At 38.2% G+C, this 18,590-nt stretch overlaps 1 protein-coding gene across 7 annotated transcripts in view; it reads right to left on the bottom strand.

The window, feature by feature from the left end:
* DMD (dystrophin) overlaps nucleotides 1–18,590 on the bottom strand; it is a 1,292,219-nt gene that overhangs the window by 622,084 nt on the left and 651,545 nt on the right. For all 7 annotated transcript variants that reach the window (XM_074604145.1, XM_074604126.1, XM_074604154.1 and 4 more), the window contains one exon: nucleotides 17,198–17,370. In XM_074604145.1, coding sequence (XP_074460246.1) covers nucleotides 17,198–17,370 — 173 coding nt within the window. The remainder of the gene's footprint in view (nucleotides 1–17,197; nucleotides 17,371–18,590) is intronic.

The raw sequence follows: 18,590 nt of genomic DNA, 5'->3' as shown, positions 1-18,590 counted from the left end.
AAATCTTGACATATCATTTCTGCTGTGGTTTAGCATGTGATACAATGCTCAGATGATGGCAAGAATGCTCTGCATTACTGTTTCAACATTCGTAGCAGCTACTCTCAATGTTATCTTCCACCTTTCTATGTTATTATGCCCGTCTCTTCCTTGCTTTAGCCACTTTGGAGGAGGATGACTAGGCTAGAGAATTAACAGTAACCAGTTACTGAAATAACCTGAGTTGGTGAAGAAAAAGGATATGGTGACTGTGATTAGTTCCTACCTGTCTTTCACCAGACAAGACACTATGTCTTTGTCAGATTCTTGTCTGCAGTGAATATCATGGACTAAGCACCTGTAACTTCTGCTGATTTCTACTACAGTAGTAGATGACAACTCAGAATAAGAGGACTAATAAAAAGGGTAAATCCAGGTGGGAATTGACTTGGAGACTCAAGGTGACTGTTAAGTCTTTTTGTATAAGTGTTTTCATATATGATTGTACACTATTGCTCCACAGAACATAAACTGAAATAAAAGCTTGTTGCAAAATCATTTCTATCTCTTTCAGGAGTCAGGAGTTCTAATTCTCTTTTCCTACTGGTTTTATAGTATTCCGACTTACAGTGACACAAGAAAGAGGAGAATGAGCCTTAGAAGCACAGAAGGCAAGTGGTTACAGAGTCCTTGTATTTTCTTGCTATGGAACTATAGATCTCTTCCTTTTAGTCTAGTATAGACAACTGCCCTCCCATTTTTCCAAAGGAAACAGACAAACCACCCAACCACTCAGGTATCATTTACAAATCTAACTGCATTTCCAAAACCAGTTGGAGAACTGACGCCGAAACAGCATCATGAACAGCTTGGTATGTGCTGTTGAGACTCCATACTAAGGTTATTACAGTATGTGATTACTCTAGGGCAGAAGCATACAGAATGTACATGCATTTCCTGAAAGTTTTATAGTTTTGAAAACGAGATGCTTGAGAATTGCATCAATTTTCTTCTCCCTCATTTTTTTATTTCAATGTTAAATAAAGAGCAAAAAAGGAGAAAGGGGAAATGCCACATGCCATGCTTTGCATGTCTGTTACTTACTCCTCTTATCACTCAAAAATACTGACTTTTTTTTTTTTTTAAATGAAACACTTGAGTAAGGAACAAGACAGCATCAGAGGCCAGAAATCGTGACTATAGTAGTGCATTATACACATCATTAGTGGATTTATGGGATGGGTAATAGAAACAAATTTGCTAATAACTTCATGTCTACCTATGTTCCCGTCTTAGTGGTATCTAAACACTTTTGCTCAAAGTACTTTTACATTTTTCTATCCTAGCTCCTTCTAACCTTATCTTTCTGGAAGTTCCTCCTATATCTGGCAGAATTTGAAAGTTCCTTTGCAATCAAGGGATCTTGCTTGACCACTTGCAATTAATGCTCTTGCTTGGCTTTTTAGCAACTCACTTGGGAGAGAAAAGGCTTCCAGAAAAGGAAACAGAAAACTTCTCCATTCCCAGTCTACACTCCTCTTTACAACTTCATCCTCTGCCATTAGGATTTTCCTCACTTTCGGTTGAGGAAAGGGGAGGGGTTTGTTTCCCAGTGTCTTAATAGAAAAGGTTTTTAGGCAGGAAAACCTGGGAAGACATGACAACAAAATTATTGTATTTCTGAACAGTAAATTTCACATTTCACAAGATATTCTGACATTTGAAAAGTTATTGTCTGGAAGAAAAGACAATCATCTCCTATATTTACGCATTCCTAGGAGAGAGAATTCAACACTGTAAAGTTCTGCTTCAAGATATATCAAAGGAGCTGAGTGGTCCTTGTGATCGGAGACTTGAGAGAATTCCAGCTTGTCAGATTCCTCCAGTCTGTATGGTAAGGTTATTTACTTTGAGGGTGGCTGAGCACTGGCACAGGCTGCTCAGAGAGGTGGTGGAGTCTCCAACTCTGGAGATATTGAAAACCCGCCTGGACGCGTTCCTGTCCAGCCTGCTGTAGGTGAACCTGCTTTGGCAGGGGGGTTGGACTAGGTGATCTCCAGAGGCCCCTTCCAACCCCTACCGTTCTGTGATTCTGTGATTTAGGATCATTGTACTTCTAGGGTACTTCCCAGACAGGCATCTTGGAAATAAGATCTTCCCTGCTACAGGATGTGGAAGATGACATCAATTCATAGGATGCATAAAGACTCAGGGAACTGACCAAATGATTGTGCATCAAAATTGGAAAGAAGAAGAAATGCAGTTTAACCATCATTGCAATTGTGCCAGAGGATTTAAAGATAGTAAAGAGAATTGTTGGTCCGTTTAGTGCACTGCACAGGCAAAGACACTCTCATGGTTATTAGAGGAATTTATTTCTAGACTTGCACACCCCACAGTGTCTACTAAAGAGTATCAATTCAGAAATGCAGCAAACATTTGCTTCTTTCTGTTACTGTCAAACTACAGTGCTTGTCATTAATCACCCTGACAATATGAAAATGCAACATTATTCTGTTAAGTATTTCTATGCCTTCTGTTTTTTCACTGATCTACCATGCTGTCAAATGGTATAAACACAGACACAGTTGTGTGCAGTGAAAAAGCAAAAAAGAAAAACGCTTAAAGGAATCAAAATTAAAATATGTTTGAGCCTGGGGTATCTGTATTGGAAATTTAAATTTTCTAATTTCATTTTCTTTCTTGATTGTATTAGAATAATGGCTCCTAAAAATAATATTCATTGTAAGATACTAGCCAGTCTTTCAACTGTTAGGAAAACCAGGAATATTTTGTTCCACGATATAAAAACCTTAATGTAAAATCTTGATCCCACCATGTCTACACTGCAATCAGAGGGAAAATAGAAATAAGTCAGGAAGGATGGAAGTGCCTTAAAAAGTCCAGAGAAAAAGATTCCTGTAACAGTAGGTGTCTGTGCAACATTTTTGTTATACATGAAGGTCCGTGAATCTGAGAGGAAAAGAACAACTCAGTGATTCCCCAGATTTACGTTTTATCTCAGTTTCCAGCCAGTCAGAGGGTATCTTGTGTTCTGACAGAAAGAGAAAATACACTGGAAAGATGGAAAAAGCAATTTTCGTTTTAGTTTGTTTTGCACGCCACTGAGAGCAGTTTCACTGCAAAACTGCCCCCTAGTGGGCTTCCAGGAGTGGTCTGTCAGTGTTTTGCACGGGGGACCAGGCAACTTTCCTGCAGTGCAGTCCTCCGCTGTGCCTAATCCTGCCTTAGAGACTGCCACTTCTCAGATACAACACGCAGAAAGCGGGGAGGGAAAAAGAAAAAAAAAAAAAAAGGGAAAAACAAAGAAGAGGGGTGGAACCTCGTAAGTGAAGACTGCAGTCTTCTCTAAAGCAGGAAAACAATGCACAGCACATAGCATAACCTGACAATGCCTTCCCTACTCATTAAAATGAAAATAATTTCCAAGCACTTTGCTATTTCTAACACTTACTGTCACAGTACCTCAGCCCCTCTGTATGCTCATAAAGACGGTACTTGAGAGAAGTGGTGCTCTTGTGGGTGCAAGGCTGGGACGGAATTTAATGCTCTCTTCTTGGCAAATCAGAATATCTTGAAAAAAGTGTTTGAATATTACAGCTTCTCCTGTCTTATTTAAAAAATAAGAAAAATATATTTTTGTATGATCTTGTGAGTTCATTTAGCCAGACTTGTGAGGGAAGCTACACAAGAGTCTAATAGGACTATATATAGAATTAATTTAAGAACTATTTAATATGTAAGACACATTCCATTATTGCTTATGGTATCTCCACATGATATGGTTAACCATATGACACCTAAGTAGAAATGCCTTGTGTTACAGGCCCAGAAAACATTACTGAAGGTTTTGTCAAACAGCAGTAGTCAGGAGTGAGTCTCATGGGTCATGAGAGAGCAATGTGTCTTGAGTGGCCCTACAGTACCACAACTTAAAACTTGAATTGCAGAATGTGTACCATTTCGAAAGACATAATAGTGCATAACCTTACAAAAGGGCAGAGTTTGCCCTTGAAATACCAAAATATTCAAAAATCGTCTTGATGGCTGTTAGCAAACTTATTTGGAAAAAACAGCAAATCATTTTGATTTTGATTATTACTTAGTACTACACAGAAAGAAACTGCAATTACTGTGTTTACGTGTTATAATAGAATCATAGAATTATTTAGGTTGGAAAAGACCCTTGGGATCATCGAGTCCAACCATCAACTCCACTCTACAAAGTTTTCCCCTACACCATATCCTCTAACACCACATCTAAACGACTCCTAAACACATTCAGGGATGGTGACTCCGCCACCTCCCTGGGCAGCCTATTCCAGTGTCTAACCACTCTTTCTGTGAAAATTTTTTTCCTAATGTCCAGCCTAAACCTACCCTGCTGCAGCTTGAACCCATTCACTCTTGTTCTATTACTAATTAGCTGTGAGCAGAGACCAGCACCAACCTCTCTACAATGTCCTTTCAAGTAGTTGTAGAGAGCGACAAGGTCTCCTCTCAGCCTCCTCTTCCTCAAACTAAACAGTCCCAGCTCCTTCAATCGCTCCTCATAAGATTTATTCTGCAGGCCACATGAAGCCTATATTAAGCACTGAAGCGTGTTAATTGATATTTCAGCAAAAAGGATTCATAATTAAACAACTAAGCCTTTTTTCTAGCCTACATCCCTAAACTATTAATCTCCTGAGTTAATGAGTTCAGACTTTTTACTGTTTCAGAAAGCAATGATGATTCTGGAAGTTGAGATTTACTGTTTTTGTCAGCATCCTATTTTCAGACATGCTTTTTAAAAATCAAGGTGACAATTTTATCATATTGAAAGCTTTAAAAGCACCTAGATTTTGGCATACAATTCTGAGATAATGGATGAAATATGTGACAGCTACTGAATAAATACTGTATACACAAATCCCAGTCATCTGAATTCTTTAAAATGTGCTGGTTTATTCTAAACAACTATTGAAAGTATGAGCATAAGGGGTTTTTCTTTGAGAACAGAAAAATAAGCATTTCCTTCTACTTTGGGGAATATATGCCACAAATTGTTGATTTTATGGCTGTTCGAAGAATATTTAGAATATTCTTCAGCTGCATTTTCCTTCTATTTTGCTTTTCACTAACTATACTAACAGACAAAACATAACAACTATTCATAGCCTATTTTGTTCTTTAGTGTATTCTCCCACTTTGTAGAAAATTCAGTTTCATATATCAGATCACTCTATAGTCCACATGAATTTGTTCTCAAAAGATAAGGGATTATTGTGAGATATCGACTGGACTCACAGGACCTGACACTCCTCATATTTGTATTTCTGCGGTGGGGGGTGATGGGTGGAAATCCCACTGAAAATAATATCGGAACACAAGGCAGAAATTCAGGATCACTGCAAAAGACGAAGAGGGAATAGGGAAAAAGAAAAATCTCCCCTTTTTGGCCAGGAAGTAGCACAAGCTACTCCTTTCTTAGGCTGGCATTAAACAACTGCCTAAACACATGCGTAATTTTAAGCCAATGAAGTCAACTTACACATGTGATATGTTTGGAGGTTTCACTTCAAGCTCTCTCTAGCGTGGGCCAGTAGAGTAAATAGTTGCAGCTGAAGCATGTTAGGTACGTTCCTGGAGCATGTCTTCCAAATTTGTTTAATCCAACAGGAATCCAGTTCACCTGCTCCAAGAGCCCTTCTCAGCATGAATCAAATCATGGTTGGGACAATCGGAAGGTAAGTTTCAAAAGTTTTCTTCTGATCTGAACTAAAGGAGTGTTGTCAGATACCTGAAGGCCTCCTATTGCCCAGGAAGACCTTCCTATCAGTAAGTGCTCTTAAGCCCTATACCTCAAGACTAAGCTCACAAAACCACTCATCTAGCTAAGCTTTATGACACTCAACTGCTATGCATACATATGTCTTAACCTGAAACTGCTATACTTCCAGTACTGCAGAATAAAGTGCTGCATATGTCAATAAAATCTGGATCACAAGCTTTATAAAGATGAACAGTTTCCTTATCTTTCTTTTCTCAAAATGATTCCACATATGACTCCAATGTCTCTCATTCTGAGATGGCAAAATTTCTAAACCAGAGTAATTAGAGGCAGTTTGATACACACATACAACTAGGCACACACACTCATATGTTTACACAGGATTCAATTGGTAGCAATACACATTATACTCAGGAAGGCAAATTTATGGCTAAGAAAAGCAGTTCTGCAGCCTGACATATCACCTTACAATACTAGCTAATAAAGAGCGTAGAAGGGGACCCTTTGTTGAACAGTGATGAAGGAAAATAAAAATTTATTGCTTTTAGAATTTTACTAACTAGACCTTACAGTAAAGAATTTGCATGTTTGAAACTGAGTAAAATGATGAAGGATAAGAAGACTTAGAAGAAATTTTGAAAATCTGCGTAGTCAGAAAGTACATTCATAGTTTTTTAGGTGGTTGACAAGCAGGTGCTCATTATTCTGAAGCACTTTTAAAATCTTTAAAAGTTCAAGAAATCCAAACTTTGTGAAACAAGCTGGGCAGATACCTCAGGACCACAGAGCAATAACCTCTGATTATTAACGTATTATAGAGGTCTGTAGCAAGCAGGTCCTAGACAGAGACTTCAGGATTACTGATGAATGAATGAGACTTTAGACATCTTAAGAGAGGTTTGCTTGTATCAGAAGGTCCTGATTTCTTTGCAGAGTTTTCCACCAGATGTAGTACTTCGTACCATGTCAAATATGCATTATGTATTTTTTCATGAGTATGACATCAGAGTTCCATAAAAATAAAACTTCCAAAAGTCTGAAAATGATAATGAGCCTACAAAGAAAGGAGAAGTACTGGCAGGGTCTCCCAGCCCTTTGTGCTTGTAGGCGTGGTTGAAGAAGGGGAACTACTAGAGGCAGATGATGGGTAAATTGAGAATTATGTCAACGAACTCAATCCATACAAGTCTCTGTGACGAGACAGATTGCACTTCAGGATGCTGAGAGAGCAGGCTGATGTTTGGCAACACTGCTTGTTATCATCTCTGACAGCTTACGGAGATCAGGGAGAGGTCCTTGACAACTTGAGAAAGGCAAATGTTGCATCTGTCTTCAAAAACACCAAAAGGACTATCCAGGGTACTACAGCCCAGTTAGCCTCATTTCAGGTCCTCGGAAAATCATGGAACAAGATCTCTCGGGCACACAAAGTATAAGGTGACTGGGAGCAGTCAGCGGGGAAAAGATGACCAAGTATAGCCTGGGCTGCATTAGTAGCAGCACAGCCAGCAGACTGAGGGAAAGCATTACCCCTTTTCACGCAGCACTCATTAGCCCACATCTAGAATACTGTGTCTGATTTTGGGCCTGCCAATACAAGACCTTAACAAACTGGACTGAGTTTAACAGGGCACCACCAAGCAAGTCAGGGGGCTGGAACGCTTCTTCTGCAAGGAGAGGCTGAGGAAACTGGGCAAAGAGATGGCTTCAGTGAACCCAACAGCAGTCTTCCAACACCTATGAGGGTGTCATTGAGAAGACGCAGACGGGCTCTTCCCAGGGGTGCATGGTGGGAGGATGAAAGACAACAGGCATTATGGCTAACTGGCTAAGCAAATAAAAGATACATTTTCTTTCTATGTTTAACTAAAGGAAATGAGACATCAGTGATTGTGCTGTCCATCACCCATTTCCAACAACAAATTTTCTAGCTTCTTTAGCCAGCATCAACCAAATCTGACAGGGAAGTATTAGTCTCAAAGGTGATTGTGTTGTCATAGAATTTTGGAAAATTGGTTGCTGGAGAGAAGAGAGAACATCCTATTTGTTTTGCCACTCCAGAAAGACAAGCAGAGGGTCACTGTGGTCCATTTTTTTGGCAGCTGTATTCCAGCCAGCCAGTTCATACATGCCCAGATCCAGAATATAGGTATGTTCTGCATGCTGTGGGAAGCATATGTGAATTCTTGCTATCACTTTCAAACCTTGACACCCTACTTCTTTTTAATTTTGTTGCTGACATACAGGACTTGTGGACAGGAAGAATAAATCAGATCATCTGTCCAGAACTGAAGCTATACAATCTTAAAGTATTATCCTCATGTTGCTCTAATAGATAGCGAACTGCCTCAAGGTCTTAATGAAGTTATTACTAAACTCAATTTTCATGAGTGATATCAGGCATAATGATATAGGAGAACAGCAAAATAGTTGTCACTCTTATTTTATTTTAGTGCAATTTTTGAAAGAACATTTTCAACCTCATGCTATGAATTAATCCCTCTTTTACTGGAAAAGCAACTGGACACTTAAGATAATTACCGATCAGATGAAATATCTTAAAATGAAAACCTAATCTAAAAGGAAATGATTTATACCAGGAAGTAACAAAGAATATCACATTAGAAAGAACTACTTGCAATGGATCAATGGTATAGTCCCCCAAAATAACAATAAACAGAAAACAGGAATTTTGCTTACTTTTACAGAAAATATCTGGAATGCTCTGCTTCAATTTAAGAAGGGAATTTCTTTTCTGTGTTAAATAAAACAATATTTGTAGTTCCTCAGATAAATAAATACAAGGCTAAATTAATCTCAATGGTATAGATTACAAAATTTTCTGGAATAGAGACTACTTTAGCCTTGTGCAGTGTATCTAGTGCTGTAAGAATGAAGCAATGCAAACATTTTTTTTCAGGTCGATTCCCGTAATATTGTGGATCAAACCAGAAATATTGACTGGATTTTGCCCAAATCACCTCAAACACTGACTTGCCCTTCAAGAAAAGGAAATTTGAAAGCTGACCAACTAACTACTGAATTACTGAAGGTGACCAGGACAGAAGACCGAACATTCTAAGTATCAAAACTATTACTACCAAGGTCTATGACTATGACTAAACTTGCTGCTTTCTACTCTAAACATAATGTGTGTCTTCTTTGTCTCTTTGGCATATATGTATATATAAAAAAAATTTAATAAAAGAAAAAAATTGCATTCAAACTGCCTTAGAGGAAGAAAGAGAAAATCATATCAGGTGATGGCTACAAGGTGAACAAGGCTGAGAAACAACAATGATGAAAACTGTATAAAACAGAAAATCATAATTTCTGACTTCAGCTACAGATGTTTAAAGACTAGGCTCCCTCTGCTGTCAAAAAATGCTCTCCCAAGAGGTACTTAAAGGTAGGTGTACATTGCACCATGGCAACTAGAGAGCAGCAATTCCTTAAAAAGCAACAAGGAGCTTACAAAAGCAAAGGAGCTCACATATCCATTGCATTGGACCTAATGTCCATTTCTGTAACATCACCCTTCATTCAGTGCACAGCTGACCCAGCTAAATATTCACCCAGCTAAAAAAATTCTTGCACAGCATGACATAATGGTTCAACACCAACCGTGAAAGCATACCTTAATTGTCAACACTTACAGAAAGTAATAGAAGTCATCACAAATAATGTTTCAGACCTGAGGATATACCGCAAGACTCATAGGCTATGCCTACACACATGGATGTAGCTAAGAATGAATGAGCTCTGCCAGTGTTTTGAGATGGTCGAATATAAATCAGGACTATCTGTGAAATTACATAGCTGCACTAACATAGGCATGTCCCTAAAGCATAACATGTCCCTAAAACAAGTACACCCTGCATTTCAGCTGGGTTTCATAGCTTATGACACTGACCACAACGTCATATTATTTCTCGTATCTGACATGAAGGTCCAAGACAGTTCAAATCCAGACAGCTCAGAGCCTATTTGCTTCTGCCCATGTTTGTCTGCATACAAATTCGCATTCCCATAGTTCTACAGCCCACATATTCATGACTAAGCCGTAACATTTCCCAGACATTTCAGTGAAATTCTTTTAGTTTGTACAGCAGAAGTAGTCACTACGATAATTCTTGTATAAATGTAATGCATTTTTGTCACTGAGCATTTTACAGTAAAGTTATGCTAAGTTATGCTAATTGTCAGGCTTGGGGCTTGGTGATTTTAAAACATTCAAGATTCTTTTTCAGCTGAAACGCTTTCATAGCACAAACACATGCTATTTCAGATGATATAATCAGATCTACTTGTTAAAAGAAATTCTGAATTAGTTTTTTTCACCTCATTTTACTATACAGACACCTTCAATTCCCATATCAAGAAGTGTCTGGGTTAAGCTCTAAAACCAGCTGTATGACAGTGATTTAATAAACATGACTCCCTTCCCAAAAGCTACATTATTATTTCTCATACTGCCTCAAATTTGCTATTTAAGCTTTAGCAAATAATTTTAAATTTCACTTGTAGCGATTCCATTTAGAAGATGTTCTAACACACATTCCCCAATGAAAGGAGCCATTTTAATGGCCATATATAAGGCAAAAATATTTTCCAGCTTATGCTGTAAATTAAATCTTTCTAGTTATGAACTAGGGAAATAAAATGTTCCCATACATTTTGGGTTTCTTTAGATTATAAATACTGACAGAAAGCCTTATATAGATTGTCCATAATACAAACATTCATACATTATATTATACCTGGTTTTTATAAATTACTTTATATCTGTTTGCAAGCAATTAAGGAACCAATAAAACCTACCAATATGTTAACTTGATGGTGTGATATTATAGGGAAAAATGAAGTGGCAAATCTGTTGCAAGAATTAGATTATAAGACAACTGCTGCAGAGAGCATTTCTATACAAGTACAGTATGGAAATAAATTAACAACTCGTGTTGGCTATTGGTCAAGTATTATAAGCTGTCTCCATTCTGCCCTTTTCAAAATCTAGACGAACAATTTGAGGTTCTGTGAAAGAAAGCAAAAAAAAAGCAATAAGCATACCCTGCATATAACTAAGGCATGGTAGCTATTTTGAGATTAACATTAGAAAGGAAACAATTTCCTTCTCTCCTTGAGGAGGAACTAATCTGTTCTGGTTTTCACTCTCATCCTGAATCCTGAGCCGAGAGTAAGTCTAATAACAAGACTTACAACCTCAACAGAAATATGCGAGCTGATGGTCTCAGAGGAGGGAGCAGCCACTATTTCTGTCTTTCTCTCAAAATACCTAGGCCTTCCACAAGTTGCTTTTCTCCCTGTACTGAAACAAAGCCAGTTAGCATTCATTCTTGTCATTCACTTTGTCAGAGTTAAGGCAAGGAGCAAAGAAATTCTGACAGAGCTTAAGGAAAAAGAGGTATATAACAACATGTGTACACGTAAATTAAATTATATTGTTTCATTATAATTTCTAGGTTAAGAGTAATCTCCCCTTATTTTATCTATCTAAAAGTAGTGTGAACTGACTAAATAGTGCAACAGACAGTTACCCGTGAAAGAATTTCCTGGAAGTGTTTAAATTGAGAAAGAATCTAGACAAGTACTGTAAATTAGATAACTAAAACTTGGATAGCTAAAGATCGGTCAGATGACTTGTGTCTTCAAAGACTGCACATTTGCAGACCATTGTTGGTGCCACGGATGGAAATTGTGAATCCACAACTGAGACACTTGGAGAAGGAAAATACTAAACAGCCCCCTAGGATATCTAACAAATAATGTAAGAGTCAGTAATTCTATTTTTATGTTCCCTAAGATAGATCTGACAGTCAAGGCTACAAAACCATTTTCTCAAAGGTTCTAAATGTGACTGTTTTACCTTTTATCTTCAGTTTGGATGGTTGGATGTCTTGCAAGGTTAAATAGTTGTAAAATGGGCAGTCATATGGGGATTGTTGGAATGTTAATGAGAAATCCATGCAAGATTGGCATGGGATGAATGAGAGAGTTGTACCCCTCTGAAGTAAGAGGTTGAGGCCATGCAGGATGTCTTCAGGCATCTAAATGTTTCTAGAAATCTATATTCAAGTAAGTAGATTTCCTCGGTATTTTAACGCTACCTGGCTTTGCATTCATCAATTGCTTATAGATATTACTCTAAAGTAATATATCTCATATTCTGAAAAGTGAATTATAGTGTGAATGCATCACCTGGGCTGAATCCATATATCTTTGTATCGTATCTATGTTTTTATCTAAGTGAGCAGAGCACAGAACCTGTATCTCATACTGGTGCTATTTAACATCTTTGTTGGTGTCATGGACAGTGGGATTGAGGGCACCCTCAGCAAGTTTGCTAATGACACCAAGCTGTGGGGCGCAGTCAACATGCTGGAGGGAAGGGATGCCATCCAGAGGGACCTGGACAGGCTTGAGAGGTGGGCCCGTGCGAACTTCATGACGTTCAACCAGGCCAAGTGCAAGGTCCTGCACATGGGTCAGGGCAATCCCAAGCACAAATATAGGCTGGAAGGAGAACGGCTTGTGAGCAGCCTTGAGAAGAAGGACTTAGGGGTGCTGGTGGATGAGAAACTCGACATGGGCCGGCAATGTGCACTTCCAGCCCAGAAAGCCAACTGCATCTTGGTCTGCAACAAAAGAAGTATGGCCAGCAGATCAAGGGAGGTGATTCTACCCCTCTACTCTGCTCTGGTAAGACCCAACCCTGTAGCATGTCCAGCTTTGGAGTCCTCAGCACAAGAAGGACATGGACCTGTTGGAATGGGTCCAGAGGAGGGCCATGAAGATGATCAGAGGGCTGGAGCACCTCTCCTATGAAGACCGGCTGAGAGGGTCGGGGTTGTTCAGCCTGGAAAAGAGAAGGCTCCAGGGAGACCTTACTGATTCCTTCCAGTACCTAAAAGGGGCCTACAGGAAAGATGGGGAGGGAGCGTAGCGATAGGATAAGGGTTAATGGTTTTAAACTGAAAGAGAGGAGATTTAGATTGGATATCAGGAAGAAATTCTTTACTGTCTGGGTAGTGAGGCACTGGAACAGGTTGCCCAGAGAAGTTGTGGACGCCCCATCCCTGGAAGTGTTCAAGACCAGGTTGGATGGAGCTTTGGGCAACCTGGTCTAGTGGGAAGTGTCCCTGCCTATGACAGGGGAGTTGGAACTAGATGATCTTTAAGGTCCCTTCTAACCCAAACCATGCAGATACCATACACAGACAGGCAAGTCATCAAGACTTACTGGTGTCTGGTTCTGCAGCTATGCAGGATCTACATAAGTTACTTAAACTTGAAAAAAGAATGTCTTCTGTTTCTTTTTCCTAATATCTTGATCGATGTATCAGATTAGCTCTCAACTTGACAGAATGTGTCAGTAAGGAATTACATCTGCTACTATGTGGTGTTAGAAATATGACCACAAAATAGTTATTTCTCTGACAATTAATAGATTCTTTATGTATAATACATGTGTTTCATTAGGCCTTATCAAGCTAATCAACAGTTAATTTAAGGCTACTCAGAAATAGTTGGCAGTTGTACTGCTGTACAAAAATGAAAATCATTCTTAGTATAAGCCTGTTAACTATTTCTTTAAGGTTTGCTCTTGTTACTATAAAAATTGTTAGTTGTTTCTGACCTTTATAAAGTCATCAATCTGGTTTGGCATCATTATTATGGATTTGGTATCTTTTCTGATATAAGACTGGAATATCACTTTATTCCTCTTTTCAGAATTAGCAAGAAACACTTTCTAAAGATAGCTGGTACAACTTTCCCACGTTCTCTCACAACGTTTAATCTTTAGTAGATTTCAGATTAATTAGGAGAGCATTAATCTAGTATACAATGCATGCCCTGGAAGATAATTTTTAAATAAAACATGAAAAGGACAAAAATTAGTTATCTGAAATTAATATGAGGGATCCATTAGAATTTTAACTCATGGTGAAGAAACAGTTTCAAAAATGTTCAAAGTCTACAATATCTGTAAAATTTAAGTATTTTTCTTTCAAATTAGATTTTTTTGAGTATTTTTCTATGTTTCTGTGAGTGATTTGCAATTGTTATAGAAATATTTAAAATTAATGTATTGTTGGTCTGTTCTGGAAAAGTTTGTCGTACTTGATTGATCCAATGACTTCTGGCACTGTTAGAAAGGAATATTTTTAGGGAGTATGAGTTACTCACAGAAACAAGACTGAGCATAAATATCCTGAGAAGATATCCTGACAAGAGAAACAAGGATTTCCACAAATGGTAAGTTGATAAGATAAATAATTATATCAGACAATAATTTAAAAATCTATTTTCTATTATCTATCGAATAATATTTATTTTTTTCCCAATTATTACACGTGTTCTTATTGAAGATATATAGGCATCTGGTGTTAGTGTCACTTCCTAAATAGTCATGTTTAATATAAAAACCTCAGTATCTAAGGCTGCTGCAAAGAAGGGAGACTATTGTTAAATTCTGGTACAAGGACAGGAAAAACTATAGCATCTGAATGGTTATTCTTACTGGCACAGTAACATAACTCTACCTTACAAAATTCAGATTGTATTATCTTAATGTGACTATTGGAATAGATAATGTAGAAATTTAGTAGCATGAGAGCAAAGGTTGACGTTATAAATGAAATCATAAACTACTCCTTAGCTCACAAAAGACAAATCATGCCACTGCTGCTGTTTCCTGGAGTTTGCTGTGCACTCAGAAAACTAATACCAAAGAAACAAATTTCACTTAGTATAAGATGGTGTGACCCCCCTATATTTGTTGGAAACACAACCCATTACCATGTTTTAAAATTAATTTGTACAGAAAAGAAACTCACTCCTATTAAGAACCATGCTAGACCTAGGCTTTACTTAAAAAAATAGTCAGTTGAAGACTAGTGTTTCAATGAGTTTGTGAAAAGAGTAAAAATTTGCATTCATTCTAGGCTTCTAATCCATCTAAAAGAGTACACTCAGACGATCACAGCATTTTTGCTTATACTTTTTCAGTCAAATATTGCCTGTTATTTTACAGCAAGTACAGTATGACCTGTACTTCAAATCCAGGAAACATGCTAAAGTGACAATGTGAAACAAGGTTTTCAAATACTGTAGAAGAAATGGACTTGTAAAGCTATTTGAGTATTTATCATCACAATGAATTTCTGTCAAACTGGCACATGTTATGCTGTAAAACAAACTGAAAATATATTTTGATTTCTTATTAAAAGGAATTAACTAAAAAGTTACTTATAAAGTATCTAGATATGAATTAGGACTTCCAGGAAGTCTATTTCACAGAAAAGAACTCAACATGAATGTTTCTATTGAATTCTATGAGATATAGAGTAAACTCTCTGCTATGAAGTATAGGGGTAAGGGAAGTTGTTTTGTTCTTCCATCTGTCACAGTGACAGTTGACTTTGCATTTCCATACATAATTTCCATGTTATTACAACCCTTTAATTTCCTAAAACCAATATTCAGAAATGAACGTAGTATAGTTGTTTCTGTAATCTTTCAAACATGTAATACTCACATTCACTTAGTTACACTTCCTTGAAAGCAAGACAGGGCTCCAATAATAATTCCAAAACTGTCCTAAAACATCATCATCAATAGCATATCTCATAAACACAGCTTCATCCACGTCTCAAGGGCAGACTTACACAGACACTTTCACCTCTTACAGACACAAACTGCTAGAAGCAAAATGCTAAAGGCCATATTGTCTTTCTCCATCTCCTCCCTAGCATTTGTGTGCAGTCCAAATGCACCTCACAGAACTGCAGAAGCGATAGAGATCATCTCAGAGTTCAAACAGAAACACTGAAACAGTGACACGGTAAGGCTGACACGACAAACAGAAGATTTAAAAGAAAGGCGTGCGATTCCAGACAGCAGTCAAGCTTATCATCACCTTGAGTTGCTGCCCATCATACTAAAAGAGGATGACTCCCCCCGGCAAACACCAGCTGGAGCATAATCATACTTTACACTTCTCTAGTGCCTTTATCTGATGACTACTAAATACTTGACAAACATTAATTCATTTCATCTCAGAATACTTTCTGCTGCTGGCTAAATATCACTGTAGTCTAAATAAGGGATAACTGAATGGCAGTGCTGGTGGCCCAAGCTTTCAGCTAACAGCAAATCATGTTCCTTGCTATGCACCAGTGGTAGAAAATGCATATGGGGAGATTCTAAAGGTTTCTCAGAGCTTGGTCTACTATACCAGTAAGAGTTTGGAGAAAGCCAGACTCTGGGAGAAGCACAACACCAAATATCCCCAGTTTTTATTATCTGTGTGAGCAGCTTGGCTCCAGTATCTGCTTCTAAGTTAGCCTTCATTTTTGTACATGGCATCATGAGAAACAGAAGAATCTTTCTTACCACACCAGGGCCAGGGTTACTATTTTTAAAAAAAAGTACTGTGCGTGGGAGAATCTGGAAACCTTACCAGATTATAAATCTGTCTTAGTTTTTTACACTTTAGATGTTGAGACAAAACAGAGATGACGTGAAGAATACTGAATTATATTTTTTACTATGTCTCTCCCTGATTATTATTTTTTTTAAACTTTCTCTCTCTCTCTCTCCAGCAACATAAAATCAAAGCTAGTGACTGTCTGACAGTGGAAATAATATGTTGGTAAAAAATCTCCAAAGTTACAGCTGTTGACCAATATTTCTAAACAAAGAAAACACAAAAGTTATCAAGGCTTGGATTGGAGGACAAACGTATTAATAAAATAGGTTTGGCTACATTTTGCATCATAATACAATTCCCAGATTACAAACACCACAAAAAATATACAAGGAGAAAAATTATAATAAGTATTATATAATACTGTAGGATATCACTGCTTTATTTGTTATCATTTTAATGCCTTTCTACACTTCTCTTGATTATCCTGCCTTGATGTATAATGTCTAATATACGGACACTGGATGACGCTGGATTTAGAACCGCTAACAATTCTAGCTGTGCTCCTTAGACATAAAGTGAGAAATGCTCCTCAAACTAGTAAATCCTCCTCAATTAAAAGGGAATTTACTCTGATCCAGCCATCACAGATTCAGATTTTTAAATCAATGGTACAGGTACAAAAGAGTAAATGCTTAATACTATCGCACAGTAAAGGTGTGTCATTTATAAGGAATACGTATGCAATATCATGCCAGTAATGCAAGTGATAATGGGTAAAAATATTTTCAATTTTAAAAAAATGCTCATAAATTAAATTATGATTTCCTATAAACATTCTGCATTTAATTAAAAGAAAGTATTGTTTGTGACTTTAAAAGGTATTTCCACAAAAAACCCACTAGGAAATAACAACCAACAGTAAGCCAAATACTAATGGATACCATCAGAAATAAAAATTTGTAAAAGTTACTTACGCTTGTCGGTCCCTGTACATCTTGTTCACTTTCTCCCATTGGAAATTAAGCTGAGTCAGCTTGTCTTGTATATTTGCCGCTTCCCTTGGTGTAGCACTTTGCAAAGCTGGTATCTTCTTGCTGTGAATAATGTCTACGTGACCCATCAGTCTCCCCAGGCTATCTTTAATGCTCTGTAATATCAAGATTTTAGAAAAGAAAAACAAAATATTGTTTATAAGTAAATAAAAAAATGTTCATAAGCAAAGGAAAGAGGAACAAAAGGATAGTTAAACAGAACAGAATAGAATAGACTATTTCAGTTGGAAGGGACCTACAACGATCATCTGTTCCAATTGCGTGACCAATTCAGGACTGACCAAGTTAAAGCATGCTATTAAGGCCATTGTCCAAATGCCTGTTAAACACTGATAGGCTTGGGGCATTGACTACCTTTCTAGGAAGCCTGTTGCAGTGTTTGAACACCCTCTTGGTAAAGAAATGCTTCCTAATGTCCAGTTTAAACCTCCCCTGACTGATGCAGCTTTGAATGATTCCCCCAGATCCAGTCAGTGGATGCCAGGGAGAAGAGCTCAGCACCTCCTTCTCCGCTTCCCCTCCTCAGGAAACCACAGAGAGCAATGAGGCCGCCCCTCCGCCTCCTTTTCTCCAAACCAGACAACCTAAAAGTCCTCAGCCACTCCTCATAGGACATGCCTTCCAGCCCTTTCACCACCTTCGCTGTCCTCCCCTGGACACATTCAAGGACCTTCATATCCTTCTTAAATTGTGGGGCCCAGAACTGCACACAGTACTCCAGGTGAGGCCGCACCAATGCCGAACACAGCGGGATAATACCCTCTTTTGACCAGCTGGTTATGCTGGGTTTGATGCACCCCAGGATGCGGTTTGCCCTCGTGGCGGCCAGGGCACACTGCTGGCTCCTGTGGAGCCTGCTGCCCACCAGCACCCCCAGACCCCTTTCTGCAGGGCTGCTCTCCAGCTGCTCCTCTCCCGCTGCTCCTCTCCCAGTTTATACTTGTGCCTGGCACTACTCCATCCTAGGTGCAGAATCTGGCATTTCAACTTCTTAAATTTCATTCAATTAATCTTAGCCCAATGCTCCAGTCTGTCCAGATCACTCTGCAAGGCCTCTTGTCCCTCAAGAGAGTCAGCAATAGGTTTGACAATAATAAAAGTTTGACAATAACCAGGTAATAATGACTGAATGTCCATCCTTTCTTTGGAGACTCAATAAGCTATTTCTGAGAGAGGTGATGGCTGAAGGGGAAGCAAAGAGCTATTGAATTCAGTCATTCATTAATTCCTTTATGCCAAGGTTACATCTGTTTCAGGCCCCTTTCTTCTTAAGAAAGCAGGAACAAGTTCAATTTTACAGACTTATGTTTAAGTG

Source organism: Larus michahellis, chromosome 1, assembly GCF_964199755.1.
Source record: "Larus michahellis chromosome 1, bLarMic1.1, whole genome shotgun sequence".
Classification (NCBI taxonomy): domain Eukaryota; kingdom Metazoa; phylum Chordata; class Aves; order Charadriiformes; family Laridae; genus Larus; species Larus michahellis.
This window is presented reverse-complemented; position numbering and strand designations above follow the sequence as displayed.